This window comes from Crotalus tigris, unplaced genomic scaffold, assembly GCF_016545835.1.
Source record: "Crotalus tigris isolate CLP2741 ecotype Arizona unplaced genomic scaffold, ASM1654583v1 scf7180000018085.976183, whole genome shotgun sequence".
NCBI classification, from domain to species: domain Eukaryota; kingdom Metazoa; phylum Chordata; class Lepidosauria; order Squamata; family Viperidae; genus Crotalus; species Crotalus tigris.
In genome coordinates this window covers 517469-540878 of record NW_024096816.1, presented here as the reverse complement: position 1 = coordinate 540878, position 23410 = coordinate 517469, and the positions used below count along the sequence as shown (strand labels likewise).

The window sequence follows — 23410 nt, the reverse complement described above, 5'->3', positions numbered from 1 at the left end:
GTACACATACATTTAACAAATTTACAATAGACGCCTACACATTTCTTACTAAACATGACTGGGCAGTGTGCAGCCAATAACTGTTAAAAACAATATGACAACCATTAAAACAAAGTTAAATAATCTCTCCATGATTATTCTAAACCAGGAATTTGTTATACCTCTTCTCTTGCCTTAACTCCAATTAAGGTATGTAAATTTTTTTTTTAAAAAAACTGAATAGGACAATAAGAGAATAAAATCCACAAATCAACTGGCTCAAATCTCTCAGTTTTTAGAACTGAGCACAATGTAAGCTGGATGAAGCTCATATTTTATTATGGATTTGTAGTGACACTTCCTCCAGCCACTGATTACCTGAGTATTTCAGCAAAGTGGAGGCATCTAAGACAGAAAACTTGTGGTGCAGCTCCAATTGTATCCTCCCAATAATGTCCGTTATCTAGAAGCAACATGACCGGGAGAAAGTTAACCTGTGTAGTCATAGCGATGTATACTTTTGACAGGAAATACATGACCACTATAGGCCAAGATATCTGGTTAGATAGATAATTATTTGCCAAACATAGATCAATTCTTTTTATTTCCTCTAAATAGTACTTGGGACTTGAATTAGGAATACTGCACATCACCATTCCTATGCTCTGTGTTAAGGCGCATGCCTTCATCATGATTTAACAAGCTTATTTAACGGGAAGGTTGTAGAAACTCAACAAATACTTTTGTAATTTTCAAATGACCCAGTAAAGGGATTGGCTTGATGAAGATTCTGAACATTGTCTCTGACATGGTAAATCCAGTTTTTCTTGTTCTTTACCAATTGATAGGCATCTAAAGAACTTTTTCTCTAGGAGACTGAGGATATTACTTGAACATATGCTTTTGTGATCATGGTAACAGACCATCAACAATGTATATTGTAATATTTATTTGGGGACTCTCATTTATCCACACCTAACAAAAAACCAGTTATTGTATCTAATTTAAAAATGGTTGAATGTAACTACAGGATATGAATAGAACCTGTAGATGTCACTGTAGATCTGTTCTGTGCTACAAGGATAATTACCATCTATATAGGTAGTGTAAGAAGACAGCCTAAAATCAGGAGTCTGGTAGCACCTTTTCAAATTACCGGTAAGTTTTATTAAAAGGCTCAAGTTTTTATATACTACAGCTTGAGAATGACATCCTGCCCTCATATAGGAGATTTTACATGACTTCAACCTCCCCCACCTGGTTCATGCTGTGTAAAAACACAGAACTCCTTCCCTCCCACAATGGATTGAGTAGGTGGAAGTAATGTAAAACCTATATGAGGGCAAGACATATCACAAGATCTGTAGCATTCTGGTCTGACAGCATAAGAAAAGAAGATGGACTGTATATATCAATTACAAACACAATTATAAAGAAAACTAGGACCCTTAGAGCCCAGAAGGATAATGATTGTCCCAGTCTCCAATATGGTCCTGCTTAAATGCACTCCCAATTCAGCCCATGATTCCTTCTGATGCATTTGCAGATCAGGGGAAGTTCTTTGGCTTCTTAAGACTGGTGTGATTTTGAAAGGCTGCTTTCCCCAGCCAAGTGAACATTTTTAGTTATTTTCTTTGGGAAGACATTTTAATTGAAATGTAGTACGTGTATATTATTTAGTTATTTGTAGTGCTATTCACAGAGATGATTATTAGAAAATGGCAGCATCCAAATTGTTTGCTAATCAATCAATGGATTAATTAATATATGTCCATGAGGAATGCTTGGATTTCTTTACCCTAGGAGTTGGAAGTTTTTCTCGATAATTTTAACAATCTTCCTGTTGGTATAAACTGTATGCTGAACAAGGTCGACTTTGCCCAAGTTGTGCCATACCTCACAAGATTCAAATTTCAATCCTGTATTTATTAGCTATTAAATTGGGGAGAGAATGCTGATCATTTTTGTAAACTGAACAAAGTTGGATGGGATAGGTAATCCTCTAGAATTCAAAGCAATCTTCATGGATTATAGAAACGGGCAGAGAAGAACAGAATGAAATTTAACAGGGGCGAATGCCTGGTTCTTGAGTCAGGAAGCAAAAACTGAATGCAAAATAGGATGTGAGATATTTGATAATAACACCTGTGAAAAATGTGGATGAGAGATGGATTTCCCTTCACCAAAAGGCTAGTTAGCTCACATTAGTGCTTTACATTGTATATTGAAGTGGTCAGTGGGTTACACCTGATGAGTTAAATCAGGGATGTCAAACTGCCGGCCTGTGGGCTGGATGCATCATAGTGAAACCGTGTCCACACCATTGCCGGCAATAGCAAAAAAGTCGCAATACGTCGCGACATGTCACGTGAGGTTGCGAGTTTGACACCCAAGTTAAATGGTCTCTCGCAATTTCCCCACCTGAAGTTAACCATAGCGTTAACATTCCTTGACAACTGCAATTCCCCCCAACCATAACGTAGCCTTCATCTTGTCCTCAGCCTGCAAGTGAATCAAACTTAAGATGTTCTAAGCTGAACAATTTTAAAGAATATTTCCCCCTATTCTAACACTACCCAGAGGCTGCTTCAGTTGTATAAATGCTAATACGAGCTATGACACCTATTAGGTGGGAAGCAAACTCGTGTGTCCAGGAGGAGGGGTGAACCAGGGTGTTTAGCAGGTGATTCAAGCTGATACAGAAACACTTTTGTACTCTAATCCACAGTTAGCCTTCTCTGCCCCCATTTTGCTGTCCTTGTCTCAAAGGCTTAAACAGAAGTGGAAGACACCTTTCAATGGACAATTTTTGAAAACTCTTACAGAAAAAGGGAAGCCTTCACAAGATCTTGAATTATTTTTCACCTCTGAAAGTGAGAACTCAGACTAAGAAAATATACAGGCAGTCCTTGACTTATGACTACAATTGAGCCCAAAGTTCTGTTGCTAAATGAGACAGTTAAGTGGGTTTTGTCCCATTTTGTGACCTTTCTTGATGCAGTTGTTAAGTGAATAACTGCAGTTTTTAAGTTTGTAGCAGGGTTGTTAACTGAATCTAGCTTCCCCCATTGACTTTCCTTGCCAGAAGGTCGCAAAAGGCCCCAGGACATTGTCAACATCATAAATATGAACCATTTGCTAAGTGTTTGAATTTTGATCACGTGACCATGGGATATTGTAAGTGTGAAAATGGTCATAAATCACTTTTTTCAGGGCCATTGTTACCTTGAATAGTCAGTAGAATAAATGGTTATGTGACAAGAACTACCTGTATTTTGTGCATTCTTGTCTATATAGAGAAGCCCCTTCTCTGACTTCCCTGCCTGGTTTTTCCAAAACAGTAACCATTGAAGGTATAGATGAAATCTCTTCTAATTGTTCAGGAAGATCCGGAGTCACTTATTGCTGATTAATTTGTCTGAATTGTAATTCAGGTAATCCTTCAGAGTTTGTCGATTTCACTCTTTCCATTGTTAGTTATGGGCATAGTGCAGGGGTGGGGAACCTTGGCTCTTTTATGACTTGTGTACTTCAATACTCAGAATTCTGGGAGTTGAAGTCCACAAGTCATAAAAGAGCCAAAGTTCCCTACCCCTGGCATAATGTAATAAAAAAGAATATATTTGACTGCAATGGAGTGGTATAGAATTCTTTCTCTCTATTCCCCACCCCCAAATCACTTATTTGCTCCATGTGAGAGGAATCAAAGGCAGCTGCTATGTATTCAGCTTCACAAATATTTCTGTAATTTTGGCCTAACTTATGATACCTGAGATATTTAGAAGGAGGTGGCTTGGTGGTAATGAATGCAAGCTAAAGTTCCTCAACCCGAATACAGTCACTCTTCATGCAGGTCCAATACTCACTCCCCTGTTGTTCTGGAGTCACCCAGTTGCATATCTATCTCATTAATTTACCCATTTTTAGAATCAGCATGCTAGGTGAAATAAATTATGTTAGGAGGCAGGGATAAGTATACAGGCTGTCTGTCTAAGCAGAGACTGTTCAAAAGCTCTCCTTGGCTGTCTCATCTTCCTTGACAGGACTAGGAGAAATTTTCTGATGCAATATTATTTTTCTCCTTCAGGGAAGAAGAAAAGAACTTCTTAGACACCTCTGGTAACTTTTCCACATTTATTTATTTAGGATAGCTTGTCATCCTGGGATTTTCAAACTAGTTTTCCTCTCCTCCTTTTCTTACCTTCTCTTTCTCTTTAGGCATCCTGCAAATTATAATCAATATAGGTTCTCTTGACTCTTTTCATCCCACAATGGATAAATGTTAAGATATTTCTTAAAACACTCTTGCTTGGAATTTGATTGTTTGCCTTATACCAACTAATGAAACGATTTGCTGTCTCCCACTTAGTTTGAGCAGCCAGAATTGCCCAATTAGTGCTAGACTATATCATCAGTGGTGTTAATTGGGAGATGTTTTTCTCAATGGCTGGTGATATGTTGAAAAAGGAAGCAAAGCTAGAGGACTCAACCAATCATTTTGTTTATCATTATGTTCATATATAATCAGGACAGTGCCACTGAGCAATGACTCAAAACAGATATGAGGGAGGAAGAATTGGGTTGGGTATTAGGGACAACTAATTTTATACTGATGCTTGCCATCTACTCAAGGAGGGGTATCAGTGAAGGGAAAATGCCCTATGACTAACCAGCAGAGTAATAACTTATTACTCAGCCTATAAAATGGGATAAACAAAACAGTGGTTGCATGACAAAGAAATTTAACATTTCTCAGACTGAGAAAATATACAGGCACTCCTTGACTTATGATTGAGCCCAAAATTTGTTTTGCTAAATGCAACAGTTGTTAAGTGAGTTTTGCCCCATTTTATGACCTTTCTTGACACAGTTTTTAAGTGAATCACTGCGGTTTTTAAGTTTGTAGCACAGTTGTTAACTGAATCTAGCTTCCCCATTGACTTTGCTTGCCAGAAGGTCACATAAGGGGATAACATGATCCCTTTGGTTACTGCTTGAACTGTAAGGAAAGGTTTTTGAAGGGAAATAGATGGTTGGATGGATGATACTTATCAACTATCAGCTGAATGGCACTGTGCAGGGTTTTCTTACTTTTACCTCCAGAGCAGTTGTTCTGTGAAAACAAGAACTGTAACTTACAAATAGAGGAAAAGATCACCTCATCTTTTTACAACATTCTGATACTCACCCAGCAATTCTGCAAAAAAGGCCTCACTTTCATTCCTTTGATTATTCTTTATTCCCTGGGATTTTTTCCATCTTGCCTATTGTTACGTTGACCACAGTTCCCTTATCCTCAACCAGATAACTGAATATGATAGGATAAACCTATCAGGAAGGCTCCCCTAATTAAAATAGTTGATCTTCATTCTTAAATACTGCAAATTTTGATTGTTTGATTGATGATGCTCTTTGAAAACCTATTTTGGTTGTATTACCAGAAAAGTAAGAAATAGATTGCATAGAGGTTGTTTTGACCTAGAGACTTTCCACACATGGAAGGGATGATAATTTTCACTGACTTCCCCTCCTTCCCTTGCAATTTTATACATTCTTTTGCCTATGTTATCCTGAAGCATCTTCAATTCTTCCAAACAGTTTTGGAAATCCCAGAGGTTTAGGGGGTTGATAGCGGATAGCATCTGCTTTCATGATTAGCGCTCAGTGGAGGTTTAGATTAAAGACAATAATAAAATAGTCAGCCATACATTTTTGGCAAAGCATTTTTATTTATTTACATTTTTAAGACAAAAAGAAATTGCCATACATTTTCAACTTTAACAGCAAATTACTAGCATGACAAATTTAAGCTTTAAAATACATGACCATTATTTAGACTGATGACCTGACTGAACAGATACAAATTCTTCTCATTTGTTGATTTATAAAATTTATTCCCTACCTTTCCTGGAACACTATGCACAAAATTCCCTGTTTGAATTCTGGGTTTAGACAGCATGATGGACATAAAATTCATTCTGCAAATGTCCATGGTTGAGGGTAGCCATTAGCCTGGGCCTTCATAGTGGGATATTTTAACCACTGTTTTACCTTTCTCCTTGTATTACTAAAACCCTAGAATTTTTCTCATCTGTTTTGTGTGAAGCATTCAGCTGAATACTAGACATGAAATGAAATACTACTTGGATCACCATAACACTGGACAAAGATCTTATCTTAAGCAAGTGGGGTCAAACTACTTAAAGCTGTCCGTCTCACCTCTGCCTGAAAAGTGTTTGGGATACAATTACTCTATTCAAAAAACAACTCTTTCCCATTCTCAGCTGTGCTGGACCCGTAAGTACGTAGTCCCAGCATTGCCCATGTGACCAAGGCCTATTCCTAGCACTAGAGTAAAGGAACAAATGGCCCTTGTCCCAGAGATCCAATATCCATTCCAATGCCTTCTTATCACTGTAGAGCAGTTAACACTGGGCAATCAACTTGATTCCTATTTTATTTGAGCTCAGATATATTGGTTTTCATTAACTGGCAGTATGTTGTCAAGTTTTTATATTTCAATATGTCTATTTGTATGCCAAACATAATCGATTTGTGTCAGAAAACTATGATGTATATCACAAAGGAACAAAATAATAACTCAGGTCCTATCATGCTTACATGTATTTTAAAGCAATGGAAAAAGCACATTGGTGCCATTCATAAATTATACAGCATATATGTATTTTGTACATGCATCTGAATATAATGTTCAATGAGAATCCATCCTTGGTTTTGCAACTTCTGTCTATAACAGATGGCTGTGTAATGCTCTGGACTATAAACTCCATCAGAATAGCTAAGTGGGGATATCCAGAGCACTATAGGATGGGAAAGTTGCTTTAGAAATGCCATTAAAACAGATAAGATATTTTATACCTTGTGACTAATGCAAACATTCATCTAATTTTATAAACACTTCACAAAGGAAAAAAATTGCTCATAGTGCAAAGAAAATTGGAAAGAGTGAGGAAAAAGCTTGCTCACTAGCATATTTTCAATATTGACTGAACTAATTCAAATATATATATTGAAAAATAGCACCCCACATTAGTTATAAGTCTTTTCCTCAATGTGAGAACTCTGGAAATTTCAACTCTAAAAATTATTTCAATACCTTTTAAGGCTGTCTTTCTTCTTTATTTTTTTAAAAATATTCACAATGACATAGTCATTACTGAAAAACAGATTTGCCTAAATGCAAACAAAACATACATAATTGTGGTCAAACATCGGTGTTTAAATCAATTTTTGGAATGCAAAGAAGCTGAAAAACATAGAAAGGTAACACTGGATAAATGAATTTAACTATATATCACATCAGAGATGTTTCATATAAGAGAAACAGCTAACCAGCTTTGCAATCCCATTTTTTTTTTCTTGGAACTAAGTCCCGTTGCAACTTATTACTAGAGCCCTGTGGTTACAATCACAATCCAATATACTTGTCTTCCTCTCTGTATGCACATGGTAACATGTACAATGAAAAGAATCTTAGTCAATTAAACAGGAGAGGTTCACTTAATTAAGGACACCTTAATGCATAAAACTAATACTGAAATTTCATGCGTATCCTTTTGTAAAGCAACTTCAGTGAATTCAGTGGGACTTTCTCTAAGGCAGCCTATACAGGAGAGCAGTGTAAATATTGCAACTTCAATAACATTATCAATTGGAACCCTTGCAGATAAAAGGAACTTTCTCTGTTCTAAATAGATCATGAATCAAAAGTTTCAAACATGGCTACTTACCTTTTGATCACATGACAGTGCTTTACCCAAACACTTAATCCCCTAATTTCTAGTATGCTTAGGTGTTGTCTTTGTAATCATCTCATGTCAATTCTTTCATGTCAAAAGTATCACAAGTGCCACTATTCCAATATTAATTACTCTATTTGGCAACTTTTTTGTTTCTTAGAACAGTGTTTTGTTTGCTCTTGTCCTTAAGCCTAATACTGAAGATCCTAGGATTTATCTCAAAGGTGCTTTTTCAAAAGGCAATTGGACTTTGTTTTTCCTTGAAGACATTTCGCTTCTCATCTAAGAAGCCACATCAGTTCTGATTGGATGGTGGGGATCATGGAAGGATTAGTTTTGACATAATTAATTATTCCATTCCCCCACACATACTATCCAGTCAGAAGCGATGAAGCTTCCTGGATGAGAAGCAAAACGCTTTCAAAGAGAAACAAAGAAAGTCTAGTTGCCTTTTGAAAAAGCACCTAAGAGACAATCATGATCTGGATGATTGTGAATCTCCATAGACATCCTAGATCTTCTTACCCGCAACAGATGCACTGTAAGGATATGAATATGCCCTATTGTGAGATAAGGCATATTCACATCGATGATAAACTGGAGATAAAGGCAGTCCTGGCAAAAAGAAACAAGAAACAATGGATGGAAACTAACCAAGGAGAGAAGCAACCTGGAATTAAGGAGAAACTTCCTACCAGTAACAGTGAGGACAATTAACCAGTGGAACAGCTTGCCTTCAGAAGTTCTAGGTGCTTCATCGAGGTTTTTAAGAAAAGATTGGACAGCTACCTGTCTGAAATGGTATAGGGTCGTCTGTTTGAGCAGGGGGTTGGATTAGAAGACCTCCAAGGTCCCTTCCCGGTCTATTCTAATTGATTGAATTAAACCATGTGAAAGTCAAAAGGACATGAGACAAAGATATCCCTTATCTCCTTTATTGTTTATATTGGTATTGCATAAAAATTATAAAGGAAATTTATTAATTGGAAGCTTTTGCTGATGATTTAGTTATATGTCTGCAAGACTGAAAATCTGATATATACTGATATATACTTGATGAAGAAATTAAATGATTTTGGAGCTTTAGTCGGTTTCAAAATAAATGAACAGAAAACAACACTTGTTAAGAATATGGCTTTTCAAGATTATGAAATATTGACAACAAAGTCAGGTTTCAAGGTGGAGAAAAAGATTAAATATCTTGGGGCTACACTGACAAATACAAACTCTAAATTGTTTCAAAGCAATTTTGTACCTGTGTGGAATGATATTAAAAAAGATCTATTAAGATGGAATAGTTTGCAGTTGTCCAGTTGGGTAGTGATTCTTAAAATCAACATTTTAACCTTGTCATGTCATAAGTAGGTGTGCCATCCAAATCTTAGTTTGTGGCCCTTTAATTCAAGTAATCTCTCCTTTTGGAGAGTCACCCCTCTTTCATTCAATCCAAACAGCAGGCATCAAAGTAAAATTTCAAATCTGGTAAACCTAAACTTCCTCCTTCTTTAGTATTTTGCAGTAGCTTATATCTAATTCTTGGTTTTTTTCCTTGCCATATAAATTTAAAAATGTCCTTTTGCCATTGTTTAAATGGAATGCCAGTTGTCAATATAAGTAAAGTCTGAAATAAAAATAACATCTCTGGTAAAACATTTATCTTAATTACAGAGATTCTACCCAACTGTAAACTATCCCATCTTAATAGATCTTTTTTAATATTATTCCACACAGGGGTTTGAAACAAATATAAAACAAGGTTCTTTACAACTCTTTGGGCGTCATCCCAGGAAGTCTTTTTCAGAAAAGAGCCCAAGGCAAGGCCAGACTGGTGGACCTTTGGTCAAATAATACTTTTTAATCAAGGTGAGTCTACCCTTAAATCCAAAAAAGAGTGGGAGTCAGAAGGATGTGTCCATCAGTGATTTGCATATTTAGAACTGAAAGAAAGGTTTAAATTAGATAATTAGCCCCTGGAATTACACCTGGAAGCCAGTGCATTCATGTAGCAACAGTATTACATACTGTATATACCTGTATACTGTGGTATACCCAAAACTGCAGGTGCCACTGCATTCTGAACTAACTGTAACTTTCAAATGCTTTTCAATTGCAGACCTTTGTTGCAATGGTCCAATCTGGAGGTAAGAAAGACATGACTGATGCATTTGAAGAAAATGAGCAATTCAAGGCCAACAGTTGAACTAAGGCTTGTGATAAAAGTCAAAAATAACAAAAAAAAAACCTTTCAACGTGTAAAAAACAAGAAAAAAATTAAGGAAACGATTGGTCCATTAGTGGGAGAAAGTGGCAAGAAGGTGACAAGTAACAGGGAGAAAGCAGAACTACTTAATTTGTTTTCTGCATCCGTATTTACATAGAGAAAAAACAGAAATAGCCAACACTCCAGAAGATAGGCTTAAGATACAGAAGTATCTTGACAGACGTGAACACTGGGTGCTATCTAACAAAATGAAATTCAATGGTGAAAAAAGTAAGGTTCTACATTTAGGTAAGAAAAACCAAATGCACAGATACAGTATAGTATAGGTGGTATTTTGCTCAGTAGTAGTAACTGTGAGAGGGATCTCGGAGTCCTAGTGGACAATCATTTAAATATGAGCCAGCAATGTGCTGCAGCTGCTAAAAAAGCCAACCCAGTGCTAGGCTGCATTAACAGAGGGATAGAATCAAGATCACGTGAAGTGTTAATACCACTTTACAATGCCTTGGTAAAGCCACACTTGTAATACTGCATCCAGTTTTGGTCCCCACAATGTAAAAAAGATGTTGAGATTCTAGAAAGAGTACAGAGAAGAGCAACAAAGATGATTAGAGGACTGGAGGTTAAAACATATGGGGAATGGTTACTGGAATTGGGTATGTCTATTTTAGTGAAGAGAAGGACAAAGGGTGACATGATAGCAGTGTTCCAATATCTCAGGGGTGGCCACAAAGAAGAGGGAATCAAGATATTCTCCAAAGCACCTAAAGGCAGGGCAAGAAGTAACGGATGGAAACTAATCAGAGTTAGAAGCAAGAACTAAGGAGAAACTTCCTGACAGAACAATTAACCAGTAGAACAACCTGCCTCCAGAAGTGGTGAATGCTCCAACACTGGAAGTTTTTAAAAAGAAACTGGGCAGCCATTTATTTGAAATGGTATAGAGTTTCCTGCCTGAGCAGGCGGTTGGACTGGATAACCTCCAACATCCCTTCCAACTTTATTATTATTATTATTATATTGAAAGAAATCACTAAATACTGTACCTGAGCAACAGTCAGCTTCAATTAAACTTTATATTTAAAGTATACTATCAAAATTGCTTCCGATGGAATTTAGGAACTCATCATCTTGGGTGCTATAAGTATCAAAATTTGATATATTTATGGTGTTTGGATTGCTGGACAATCCTGATTCATTAAGGCTAGCCAGATAATGAAAAGTTGGTGTCTCAAAAATATTGGACATAGAGGTCAAAGATAAGCTAGAAGTGGTTACTGTTGATAGGGCAGGAGGCAGCAATGGTTGGACTTTCTTCCTGTGATTGCTTGGATTTAAAGCTTGAACAAAAGATGACTTTTCCAAGTTAACATCTGAGCATGTGGAGTCTTCCATCTCCATGCTAATGCCATTGGACACTGCCACATTTACTGGATGAATAGACTGGCTGTCGATATTGCTGGAGACATTCTGCATATCTTGCTGAGATACTGATGGTGAAGGTGATGATGATGTCATTGTTGACTCATGGTCATTCATTGTTGCAAAGAACCCTTGATAAATATTCTCCTCTTTCTGACTGGCCCAGTTCAGACTCTTTTCCTGTCCAAGAAATGGAGAGCTACCATTCTGCATTGTAGGATTCAACACATCACCCAAGTTTCTATGTTGCAGCAAAACACTTAAAGGTGAAACAGAGGAATGCCAGCAAGATGGCAGAACCCCATCCTGCTTGATGGACTCTGTCATTTGAAAAGGTGGACCAGGATGTCCATTGGAACTTAAGTGGTTTAAAGGAGGGGAATAATATGGCTGCAATGAAGGGGTGCTTGTAGATGTTTTCTGCAGTGGAATGGCTGTTTCAATCGGTGAGCAATATATATTTGATTCTGTGAAAAAAAGTAATCATTGATTAGAAAAGTCTTACTACAAAATTCTTGAACATTTTCTACACTATTTTCCATATATTCCAGATTTAGAGTGGAAGCTGCATTATATTTTATCAGAATTTTTGGTCTCTCTAGCAAAGCACAGTACAGTTCAGAACTACATTTTTCTATCTCAACTTGGAGATGCTACAAACTGAACCTGTATCTTCCTGTTTGCAGGGTTTTCACAGTTCACCATGAGGACACAGAAAGGTCTCCTTAAAAATCAATCACCATTACACACACAAAGTACTCAGGGCCATACAGCTGTATTCTGCTTAACCTGGTAGCCCAAATTCTTATAATTCCAAGCCAGAACAGCCATGGCATCTTACAACTGTAATCCAATACATCTGAGGCCACTAGATCAGGAGAAAGCTCCTGTAGTGTACAGCATTTATTCTACCTTTTCTCTCCTTTATATATGACATCAAGTTCATGGAAAAAAGAAAGATGTGTATTCCCTGAATAATTTTTTTTTAAAAAAATAGGCTATTTTTAATTTTAATTTGTCTCCTGCCTTTTAATCCAAAATGATCCCAATAGCAAGGAAGATTCCAGACTCTCATGGGAACTAAGGAAAAACATCATATACAACTTGATCTATATTCCATCCATCAGTAATGAATAGAGATATGTAGAACATTCCATGCATGGCTTTTCTGATCCATACATAAATGCTAGGAGTTAGGGTTATTGAAAAAGTCAAGGAGACCAGTCGCTGAAATGGAGCAAGGAGAAGGAAATAAAAAACACTCAGAAAATTAGGCAGCAAGAGGATCAGTGGGCTATGTTGTCTTGGGTTATTGTCTGCAGCAGTAGCTGAAGGGAGGATGGATTGAAAGTTTTAGGAAAATTGGGGTAGTGGGATTTAGGCCTATTCAGTTTGGGACAGCAAGTAGCTGGGAAAAAGGAGGGAAAGTGCTGAGAAAATTGAGTCAAGGACAGATGTGTGGAAAAAAGCTTCATTGATATGGCTGGCCATATACATTTGATAAAGAAATAAAATAAATCAGCAGGTGAGGAAGAAGACTGGTAGGATATGCTGCATTGGAATACTTTAAGTGAGGCAATGGAGAGAAGGCCAAGAGTAGAGAAGAGGGAATAGATGGATCAGTGGGATACTCATGCTTGGAACTGCTTGGAACAGGGCAGTGCAGTAATGCATTCCATTTTAATCTATACCATTAAAACACTGTCATGGAAGAGATAGGAAGAAAGACAGTCAAAGAGCCAGATCAAAGAAGGCATTTAAAAAAAAAAGAATCTACCTTTCTTAATGAATTTTTCTTCACTGGTAGCAGTCTGGAACAGAGCAGCATTAGACCTCTCATAGGGACCTATGGTAGGAATAGTTGTTATCCTAAAGCAAATCAATCCTATAAGGATGATGATCAGATTTACCCAATATAATGAAGTCTGTATTCCCAAATATAATGTATCCCCAATTATCCAACTCAATTTTAGCCTAAAGTGTTTAAATCCAGCCTCTGAATGCTAAGAGAAATGGGGTCAAGGAAAATAAGAAGGAACCATCAACATAGTTTTGGAAGTCCCTAGTTTGTAATTCCTCCCCCATAAAATATAAGTCCAAACCAAGAATGCAAAATATTAATAAGACAGCCAGTGAGAGCCAAGCTCATTTGAATTAAGAAGAACAAGAACAAGAAGAGAAAGCAGAGAGGCCTTCTTGCAGCAAATCAGCAGTAAAGTCTCATCCATTTATATATATTTGAGCCAGCCTCCAATTCTCTGTCCTCTACATTCTATTGTAGTTCAGTTTAGTGGACTTGGGCACATAATACTGGTGTACACTGCTTAGAGAGTGCTTGCACTTAAAGCGGTATATAAGTCTCATAAATAAATAAATAAATAAATAAATAAATAATGATACAATAGCATTCTTGTTACTCCCAACAAGTGAATAGTTGCTGTCAATTGCAGAGACAGAATAAGCTACAGCATCACAAGCTTTGACTTAAGTATGGTATGGCATGGCATTGTGCAGCTTTTACTGAAAGAAACTCATAATGGTTTTGTAAAGCACAAACTTCTATCTCTTTAGACAGGACTTCTTTCTCAAAATATTCTCAACCCAAATGACACTAGGAAGCCTCAAGGATAAGTCCCTGTTTGAGAGAGAGGGGTTTCATATTAGAAGAACAAAATAAGATGGGAAGAGTTTTACTCTTACCAGAATCTTGAATGAGCTTTTGTAAAGCCATTGGTGACCTCTGCCTTTTTGCCTTATGACCATAAGGATCTAAAACAGGAGGGAAAAATACCAGCATTTACACATATGATGATGTTGGGAATGTTTGCTGCAAAGGAAAGGTTTAATTCTGTGTTCTGTTCGATTACCATATGCAATAAAATATAGAAGATTGTCTTACATTGAATTGCCTTCCCACCAGCCCAGTATATCTAGAAAATAACTTTCCTAGGTCATGGACTAAGCTCTTCCCACAACTTACTACCTTGTTTTTGATTCTAGAGTTTTCTGCTGTGCTGCTTCTTGCTTCATAAATATATTAACATATGCTAATTCCTCCCAAAGAAATTGGTAATATTCTTAAAATGAAAAGCTCCTGTAAATCTCTTCTGTCTTAAGGCATTTTTTTTATTAGCCTTGAGGTTTTCCAAATTAAGCTTGCAGAGATCTAAATGAAGAATTCCTGTCATAATGTATTTTCTTTTTTAGGAGAGTAAATATTTAGAATGGCCAAAAAGGAAGTTGTTGAACATAAAACAAGCATACTGTAAGTGAGACAACAGTAAATGCTGTGAGGGATCCTTGGTGCTCTCTGAGCTTGTTTGTTTTCTTGCAGATGTTTCATTACCAAACTAGTGTCCTATTCCCCAATATTCAGGGTGTGAGGGAAATCTCTGGAATTAAGCGGATTTCCACTTCCAAGCTTTTCTCACATATGCCAACTTGGCAATTTTAAGATGTGTGGACTTTGATTCCCAGAATTCCCCAGCCAGCAAGATCCCCAAAGCAAGAAGGCTGCAGTTCAGTGAGAGTGAGGCTTGCATTGATGCCACACACCTATATCTGGAATCAGCCTTCTCATGCTTCAATACCTCAATGTGGTTGACTAAAGCCTATTTTATTTGTTTTATTTTTATCTTTGCAAAAGTTTGTTTCTAAAAGCTTTTCCCACCACAATTCTCAATGACTACGCTATGAGGAGTCAAATGTTTCTCTGTGGACAAGCCTGCTGTGCGGGCAGCCAATATCACCAGCCTTGTTTCTCAAGCACAGGCAAAGATACATTATGGCAGCAGCTTTTAAAATGATTCTTCTTTTTTGTTTTAAAGCAATCCTTTTCAACCTGAAGTACGCTGCACCTTAACTCTCAGCATTTTCAGTTGGCACAAGGCCATGCTGACTGGGAATTCTGTATATGATGCTTCAGAATGTTTGCAGAACACTAAGCAGGGGAGCCTGGGCCACAGTAATATCATAATACTGACAGAAAAAGATATTGTTCTCCCATGAGAAATCTGTAAGTTCTTCTCTAAATTAGTGTGGACCCTGATTTAAAAGAAGTAACTTAGTCCTACCTCCACAAATGTGTATAAGAATGTACCTTTTTCCTCTGGTAAATATCTAAAGTCCATAGGGTCACTGACTTCCTGATCTGAGGGCCTTCGCAATTGCATCTTCACGGTTACAGGATCTGTGATATCTTTGAAAAATGGGGGCGTCTTGAAGACAATGGCTACTTGACGATGAACATCAGCTTGTGAAAAAATCCCCTTCGCTTCCCAGTTATTCATGAAAAATCTCACTTCTATATCATCTGTTCATTAGAAAGATATAAATATCACACTTAATATTAGGAATAAAACAATAAACAATGGTTCAAAGAATAATTTTTTAGCATGAAACACCAAAAGGGATCAGTTCTGCTTTTTATAAGGATTGTAAATGTCATGGCAATACATCTGGCATACACATATTTGGGGAAAAAATAGCACTTAGAAATAGCCTAGTTTAGTCAGCTTTTATATTTTATTAAGACCAAGATTATAAAAGTCTTGAGTTTAACATGGAACTGATGATTTTTTATCTAAGCAGATTTCTTTTATCTAGTGTGGTGTTTTTCAACTTTGGCAGTTTTAAGATGCGTGGACATGAACTCCCAGAATTCTGTAACCAGCATAGTGAAGCCCATGTCTCAAAGTTGCTAAGATTAAAAAACACTGACCTAGTAGACTTGATTCAGCAACTTATTAATTAATCTTATCTCCACATCATTTCACCACTAGTCATTCTAGCTGATGAATATGGAGTAGCTCTTCTACATTTAGCACTTACTGAAAGTGCCAGTCTGTAGCTCCCATCATCCACAGCCAGCAGCCATATTGACTGACAGTACTGGGCATAAGACATCTGGATGGCCACTGATAGGGGTGGTCTGGTTTACAACCTAAGCTAGCTAAAGCTTGCATTTTGAGTGCCAGTGCTGATTATTCTGTAACATGTGAAACATCACATAAACCTCTGCTGCAATACACATACCTATACTGCACAGACTTAGCTGCAGCCTGGGAAATGCTTGGAAGGCAGTTTTGTATCTTTAACACTGTGGCTGCAGGACTGGCTGATTCCCATTGGCAAGGACTCTCGCCTTGCCCCATTTCCCTAGCTCCCTGGAACACCAGGAAGAGTTGCTCCCATTTCATTGCTCTCTTTAAATTAAGCAGCAGGACAGTTTTGCAGCTTTCCCTTACAATAATTAGTTTTTGTTCTTCCTTGTACAAAAACAAACACATGTTAATACTGAGATGCCAAGTTTTGCATTTCCTCCTTGATCAGCTGAAAGGAGTATTGCTTGAGAGTATTGGGCAGTTCTGGGCATTTTGAGGATGACAATGGTGAGGACAGGAAAATGATTCTGAGTTCAAAACTAGTACATACATTGTTTCATAGATCTATATACTGTAAATCAATGGACTATATAATGTTTGGATGGAATTTGAATCAAGCTAGACTTTTTTAGTTGCACTATTCCACCACCAAGTTATATACTCAAATATTACAATATTTTGCTAGACTACATGTTATAAATCAATTTGGTGGATATTTGGCATTTAGTTTAATCACCTCCATTTTCCAGTACATATATGCATATAAAATTGCTTGCTTCTTCATCTTTCATTCTTAGATAGCTAAAGGTAAAGTTTATGGTATACATGGTATTCCAGTTTCCAATCACCTTTTTGAACTTTGTCACACAAGAGGAAAATTTCATCTCCTCCTTTCACTGTTCCACAGTTCTTGTTCACACGACAGATTCTCAATTCAGCTGAATTGGGTGCACCTAAACAGAAAAGGGAATTAATGACTGAGGGAGAGAAGAGTAAAAAGGGGCTATTATGCTTATATATGTCTAAAAAGAGAAGTGGGGGGGGGTAGAAAGTTCTGCAAGCAAATCTTTATCTGAAGATATGTAAAGCAGAGAAAGTAACAGATACATTTCAAGCATCCATAAAGCAACCTTTTCCCATCAGCATTTTAAATGATATTATCCCACCATCTCTGATGTTCCTCCTTGATCATGCATTGCTATCTTTTTTTTAGGTCTTAGCACATAATTTGATCAGTTTTCTGTTGTAATTTTGAATTCTGAATTAGGTATTCATTTTGTTGCTCAAAAACAGGGCCCTGTCATGCAAGAAAATATGTAAGGTAATAAATCTGTTAGGATAATTAATCAGGGGTGGTTTCTGAGTGTTGTCACAATTGGGATTAACCAAAGAAGTGATCCTCTTCCTTTCTGTTTAGGTGTTGGCCAGCATCTGCCACCACTATTTTTTCCCCAATGTTTGCTTTCTCAAATAGCACCAGATCTCAAGAAATATTTGCTGCCTTTCAACCCTTTTTTCTTGCCTGCCTTGTTCACTTGTTACACAAAAGCATAACAATCTAGTAAAATATGTTTAAGAAAAGGAGTGTTTTTTATAAAGTGATGAGATATAGAGGTATAGAACTCAAAAAGGAAAAAAAAATAACAGTTTCAAATATCCAAAACATCTCTGGCAATTTCAAGGGCTTCTACATTCCAGTCAATTTTGCTTTCTACCCAAGATTCAAGTTTTTCAGTGCCAAATAACATGCCACCAGCCTTTAAAATCATACCAAGAACAGGGAAAGGGCAGAGGTGAATTTTCAGAAAACTGAATTGGTACAAGACTGAAATAGCACCAAAGGAAACCAAGAATCCCATTTTCTTCCTTAGTGCATCTTAATCTAATTAATTTCTGCTTCCACTGACATTGGGGAAAGATAGCAGAAGAACAAATTATGATCACAATGATTTTTGAGGGGTCCTTGCTGCTCTCTGAGCTTGGTTGTTTTCCTGAAGATGTTTCATTACCCAAACTAGGTAACATAATCAGTGCAAGAAATCAACCAAGTTCAGAGAGCAGCAAGGACCCCTCATTTCAACCCTGAGTTATGAATTTCTCCTTTATTGGTAGAATGGTTTTTCCTTGCAAAAAGAGGTTAGGCTTTAAATAAGCAGTGGGAAAATGGCCAAAATCTCAGTCATATATACAATGGCTAGAATGATGATGATGATGATGATGATATGTACTGAAATATAATACAATTTGTCAATAAGTCTGAAAACATATTTCAGATGGAGAATATATATTCAAACTGAATTATCTGAATATTCAAAAATTATGTGTCTGCCAAAGATGCTCTCAGTTATCTTCTGCATTTTGTCTTTTGGGAAGAAGAGGGATAAAGCAACTCCATAGAGAACAACTGAGGCTAAAGAGCATGCAGGGAACACAGCAGGAGAAACCTGACATGAAATAAATCCTGTTCTTAGATACTTACGGTTATCATAAATGGGGTTGGAGATGACTGGGGATATAGGCTGTGTGCAGTTGCCATGCTCATCAGAGATGAATGCTTGGAAACAGAGTCTCACCACATTGAGGTCATATTCTTCAACTATCAACAGTTGTTCTTCAGAAACTATAAAAACAAAAATAATAAGCATGGAATATTGTATTTAAATTGGGAGTAATAAGGACATGGAAGAATGCTTATATCCCAGACTCTTAAGTGTTGATTAAATGAAATTTAGTCAGATTTCTAAGTTTTGAATCAGCTATGTACCAAAGGAGAGGTGAGACTGGAACATACGATTCTGTAGAGCTTAGATTTAATTATATAATCTTAATAAAGTTGCAGTCTCTAAATTTGATAAACAAACAAATAACATACTGGAATCTCTATATCTATATTTAACAATGTGTGTGTGTATGTTTACAGAACTATCTATCTATCTATCATTTAAATTTTATCTAATGTAAATACATAGTTTAGTTTTACTTAGTTGTTGTTTTGTTTTTCCCTCTCTTTCCCTCCCTCCCCACCAGCTGCTGTTTTCTTGGGCTTTTCCCACTTTTTTCTCTCTCTGTATTTTACTATAGGATTTTTAGTTTCTTTCTTATCATCAAATAGCTTTTTATTTTATTTTATTTTTTTTATTAAAAAGTTTTATAAATTTTACAAAAAATACAAAACAATACAAAAACAAAAAACAACATATACAAATAAAAAACAAACAAACAAAAAATAGCTTTTTATAAAATGCTAGATTCATAACTATATTTTATATTTTAATATAATAATAGTTATATAGCTATTTAGAAATTGCAATGTTTTTGAAATACCAGACTTAAAAATTATTGAAAAGAAAGGGGAAAAATTTGAATAGCTAACATTACAATACCTTGAGACAACAGGATAGAAAAGAAAGAACTGGAGAAAATAAAAAAAATATAAAGACCTGCAAATAGAAGTAGAACAACTATGGCAAAAGAAAGCAAAGATAGTACTAATAGTAATAGGCACCCTGGGTGCAATCCCAAAACATCTGTAGTATGAATACCATTGGCATTGACAAAATCCCCATCAGTCAATTGCAAAGGCAGCTTTACTTGGAACAGGTAAATCTTGTGACAATACATTTAAACAACAATATCTATCTATTCCAGGTCCTTGGGAAGGACTCAATATGGACAAAAATAGCAAATACAGTCTAAACGTCTGGCTGTATGACCAACTATAATAATAAAAGTAGATTAAACCTATCTATAAGTCATATCCTATTAATTGTTAAATATACTGTAAACTGTAAAAGACATAACCAACAGTAGTCATACAATGAACCCCTATTTCAGAGGCCAGATGATGTCATTCAAGAAGGTGGGTCAAAATCCTTAGCCTCATTCTCCCATGCAGTGGTGGGATTCAAATATGTGAACAACCAGTTCTCTGTGTGGATGCTGCTTCCGAAAGTCCATTCTGGGCCTGGGCAACAAAAAATTAGCTATCAGTTCTGCTGAACTGGTGCAAACAGGCTGAATCCCACCACTGCTCTCATGGCATTTTTCTGAGATTGGTTTGAGATGATGGAAGTTGCAGTTGTTAGCCCAATGTTACAGAAAAAAGCACTATCAGACTTGGGTTATAATGGTAATCTGGTGGGTAGGCTAAAAGCTTCTAATCCTACGGTAGAATTTAGCATTTTCAGAATAGGGGAGAGGCAATTCACAAACTTTTATTCTTCCTGGGAGTTCTCACTATCCTTAAATTTTTGTTGCCAACTGTGGAATTAAATTTTCAGCATCATATATAACCAATGTTCCCATTTATCTCTCAATTGCTATTTTGTTAGAGAAGGCAGCATGAATGAAATTTAAAATGGAAATGCCACCCACACTGTGGTGATAAACTGCAAATGTTACCAAAAAGTAAAATATTGCTTCCATCATAATTGCAGTCCTACTTACATACCACAAGGGATGTGATACTTCTCCCACTATGGTTTTATACCTTGCTTTAGGAGGAGGAGGGGGGGGGGAAGGAAATTATAGTACAAACTATGAATTGATAAAGGTAGCTGAAAAAGAAAGCATACAGATTCCACTGTGCTATAGCCACTGTGCAGCAGCTTATCTTTCTTGGTTCTAAGATATTGGTGTCTCAAAATCAATTCTTTATGTACTGATTTTATAATCTTTACGTAATTGTTCTTTACATATACACATTCAGGAAAAACATTTTATTTATTTCAAAAATAAACATTTGCATAATTCATGGTACATTTAGAGGTGCTTTTATATAATCAGCTCCTAGTACAATTAGTCAATCTTTTATATGATTAAAATAAAAATGCAAAAAAACCCAAAGATAATTACATACAAAAGATGATAATACCAACCTAACAGACATACTTTTAGAGTATTACTGTCATTCTTTCCATGTTTCTTTGGAATATAACACAGCTTATGTCTAGGCAAAATTATTGGGTAAGATTCTATGTATGTGGGTATTTGATGTAAGTTTGTGTTATGTAATGTTATAGTACACATAAGTTGTAATATAAATTCTGCACATGATGGAAATTTTTTCATTACATCCTTAATATGAATAATGATTTTTGTTTCAATTGGGGTGCAAAAAGAGGAAGTGCATTGCTCTTGAGCTATTTTTAAAATCCATTTCCTATTACAAGTATAAAATAGAACACTGTAAATACTCATGTTTTCCTTTGCTACCATTCTGATAATATTGATAGGCACTTAACATGAACAAACTGAGTAACCTTTAAAAGCATTAAGATAGGTCAGTGCTATTAATATATTTATGAAGACCCTGAATTTGAGATCATCTTCACCCCAAAGAAGAGTTAACAACAATATTATAAGCACAGGGAAAAATTCAATGCACAGTGCTCAAATTCTCCATTTTGTCTTTCTATGGCTCAAACCAGGCTTGCAGATCCCTTCAATGTCTTTTATATCAAGCCAGACAGATAAATACTCAATCTCTTAACAGTTTACGCTAAAATAAATGGATACCAATCAACTGAAACAAAAGATCAATTAAAACCAATAAACATAAAGCTAATAATAACAATAAGCAATTAATTAATACTTAAAAGCCAGTTTTAAAAAGTGTTTTCTAAATGCTAATAAAGATAGTGTGCCTCCCAGCACTGCAGGAAATGGATTTGTGTATATTATGTATACTTGCTACAAGCCATGCCCCCCCAAAGGCCAGGCCAGGTTATAAAGTAAATACATATTACTTCAATTAGTCACCCATTACAAAATATCCCGCCTGCATACATTAATTGTCCTTGCACTCACACTACAAGTGTTCTCACGCCCAGAAACTTATAAATATGCATACAGTCCTGTACCTCTTTCTAACAGAAAGAGCAAAGGAGGAAAAGAATAATGGGGTAAAAAGAAAAGGGGAACTGCTCTGGGAAAAAAATGAAAGAGAACTGAGGAACAACATGGGGTGCTGATCAAAAGAGGGGAATTGGTAGTTGATAGGAAGGAAAAATGATAAAAGCTTCCTTGAAGTGTTACAAAAGGAAGCAAATTCTGTAGACAAACAGACCAACCCAAAAAGAAGCTAATCTTCAAAGACATCCAGAGTATGATGCAATTTGTGGCAATTTGTATCTCACGTATCCCACACATTCTTTTATTGGTGAATGTAAAATGACCACCACCTCCATCTCTATTCACAGGCAATATATCACTGCTGTACATGTCTTTGGGGCAAAGCCTGGATGGCTTAAGTCTATCCATGAGTTGTGAAGGAAAGATCAGAAAGCCACATCTGATCTTGCACATTATATTCCCCAAGGGCAACTGCTGCACATTTCCTCCTTTTAAAAGGTGCTTCCTTTTCGAAGCAACTTTATAGGATATTTTTCCAAAGGTCACTGTTCAAACAGGTGTTTCCGGTGTTTCAGCTAACAGTTCTTAACCGCTAGACTGTATATCTCCTTATCAACACTTTTCATGTTAGTATCACCATGATCATCAACATTTTTTGCTCTGGTCCATTGGAAGCAAGCCCAAGCATTAAGCAAATGAGAAGTGGACTTAAGAAGAAAGCATCAATGGTACAAACTCTGCATAACTCATCTCTGCATTTAATGCACATCTTAAGGAACATATCTTGTAAAACTGGTTATGGCAACATTAATTTATTTATCAATTTTATATAGCCACCTATCTCATGAAAAAGCAACTCTGGGCAATATACAACAAGACTATAAACATATTAAAAATATATTATTAAAAAAAATTAAAATCACAAGCCTAAGAGAGAACAACAGATGTTAACAACGATGTCAATCCCCAGTATCTTACAGTATGCTATTACCTTTATCTCATTGTAATCTTATTGATACAATACCTTACCTTGAGATAACTTTTTCTTTGTACTTTCATTAGCTTTCATAAGATGTAAGCTTGGCTGGAAAAGGGGAGAGGCACTTGCAACCTTGACCACACTGCAGAAGCCCACAGACTTTCTATAACATAGAGAGAGTTCTTACAGCTAGATAGATGATGTCGTATCCCTCCCACTCTGTTGAGACAGGGCTGTTCAATTTTGACATAGATGGCCTCTTCGACCCCTCTTTCAAAGCAACTGTCCTCTCTGTCCAAATAGTCCATAGAGG

General features: G+C 36.4%; 1 protein-coding gene across 2 annotated transcripts in view; it reads right to left on the bottom strand.

Moving 5' to 3' along the window:
* Positions 1-10865: 10865 nt before the first annotated feature.
* Positions 10866-23410, bottom strand: part of REL (REL proto-oncogene, NF-kB subunit) — a 51229-nt gene continuing 38684 nt past the window's right edge. The window contains exons 5-10 of one of the 2 annotated variants that reach the window (XM_039347549.1): positions 18745-18885; positions 17114-17218; positions 15482-15694; positions 14083-14151; positions 13160-13228; positions 10866-11849 (exon numbers count right to left, since the gene is read on the bottom strand). In XM_039347549.1, coding sequence (XP_039203483.1) covers positions 11041-11849; positions 13160-13228; positions 14083-14151; positions 15482-15694; positions 17114-17218; positions 18745-18885 — 1406 coding nt within the window. In that variant the 3' untranslated portion in view covers positions 10866-11040. The remainder of the gene's footprint in view (positions 11850-13159; positions 13229-14082; positions 14152-15481; positions 15695-17113; positions 17219-18744; positions 18886-23410) is intronic. The other variant, XM_039347550.1, reaches the window with a different exon arrangement.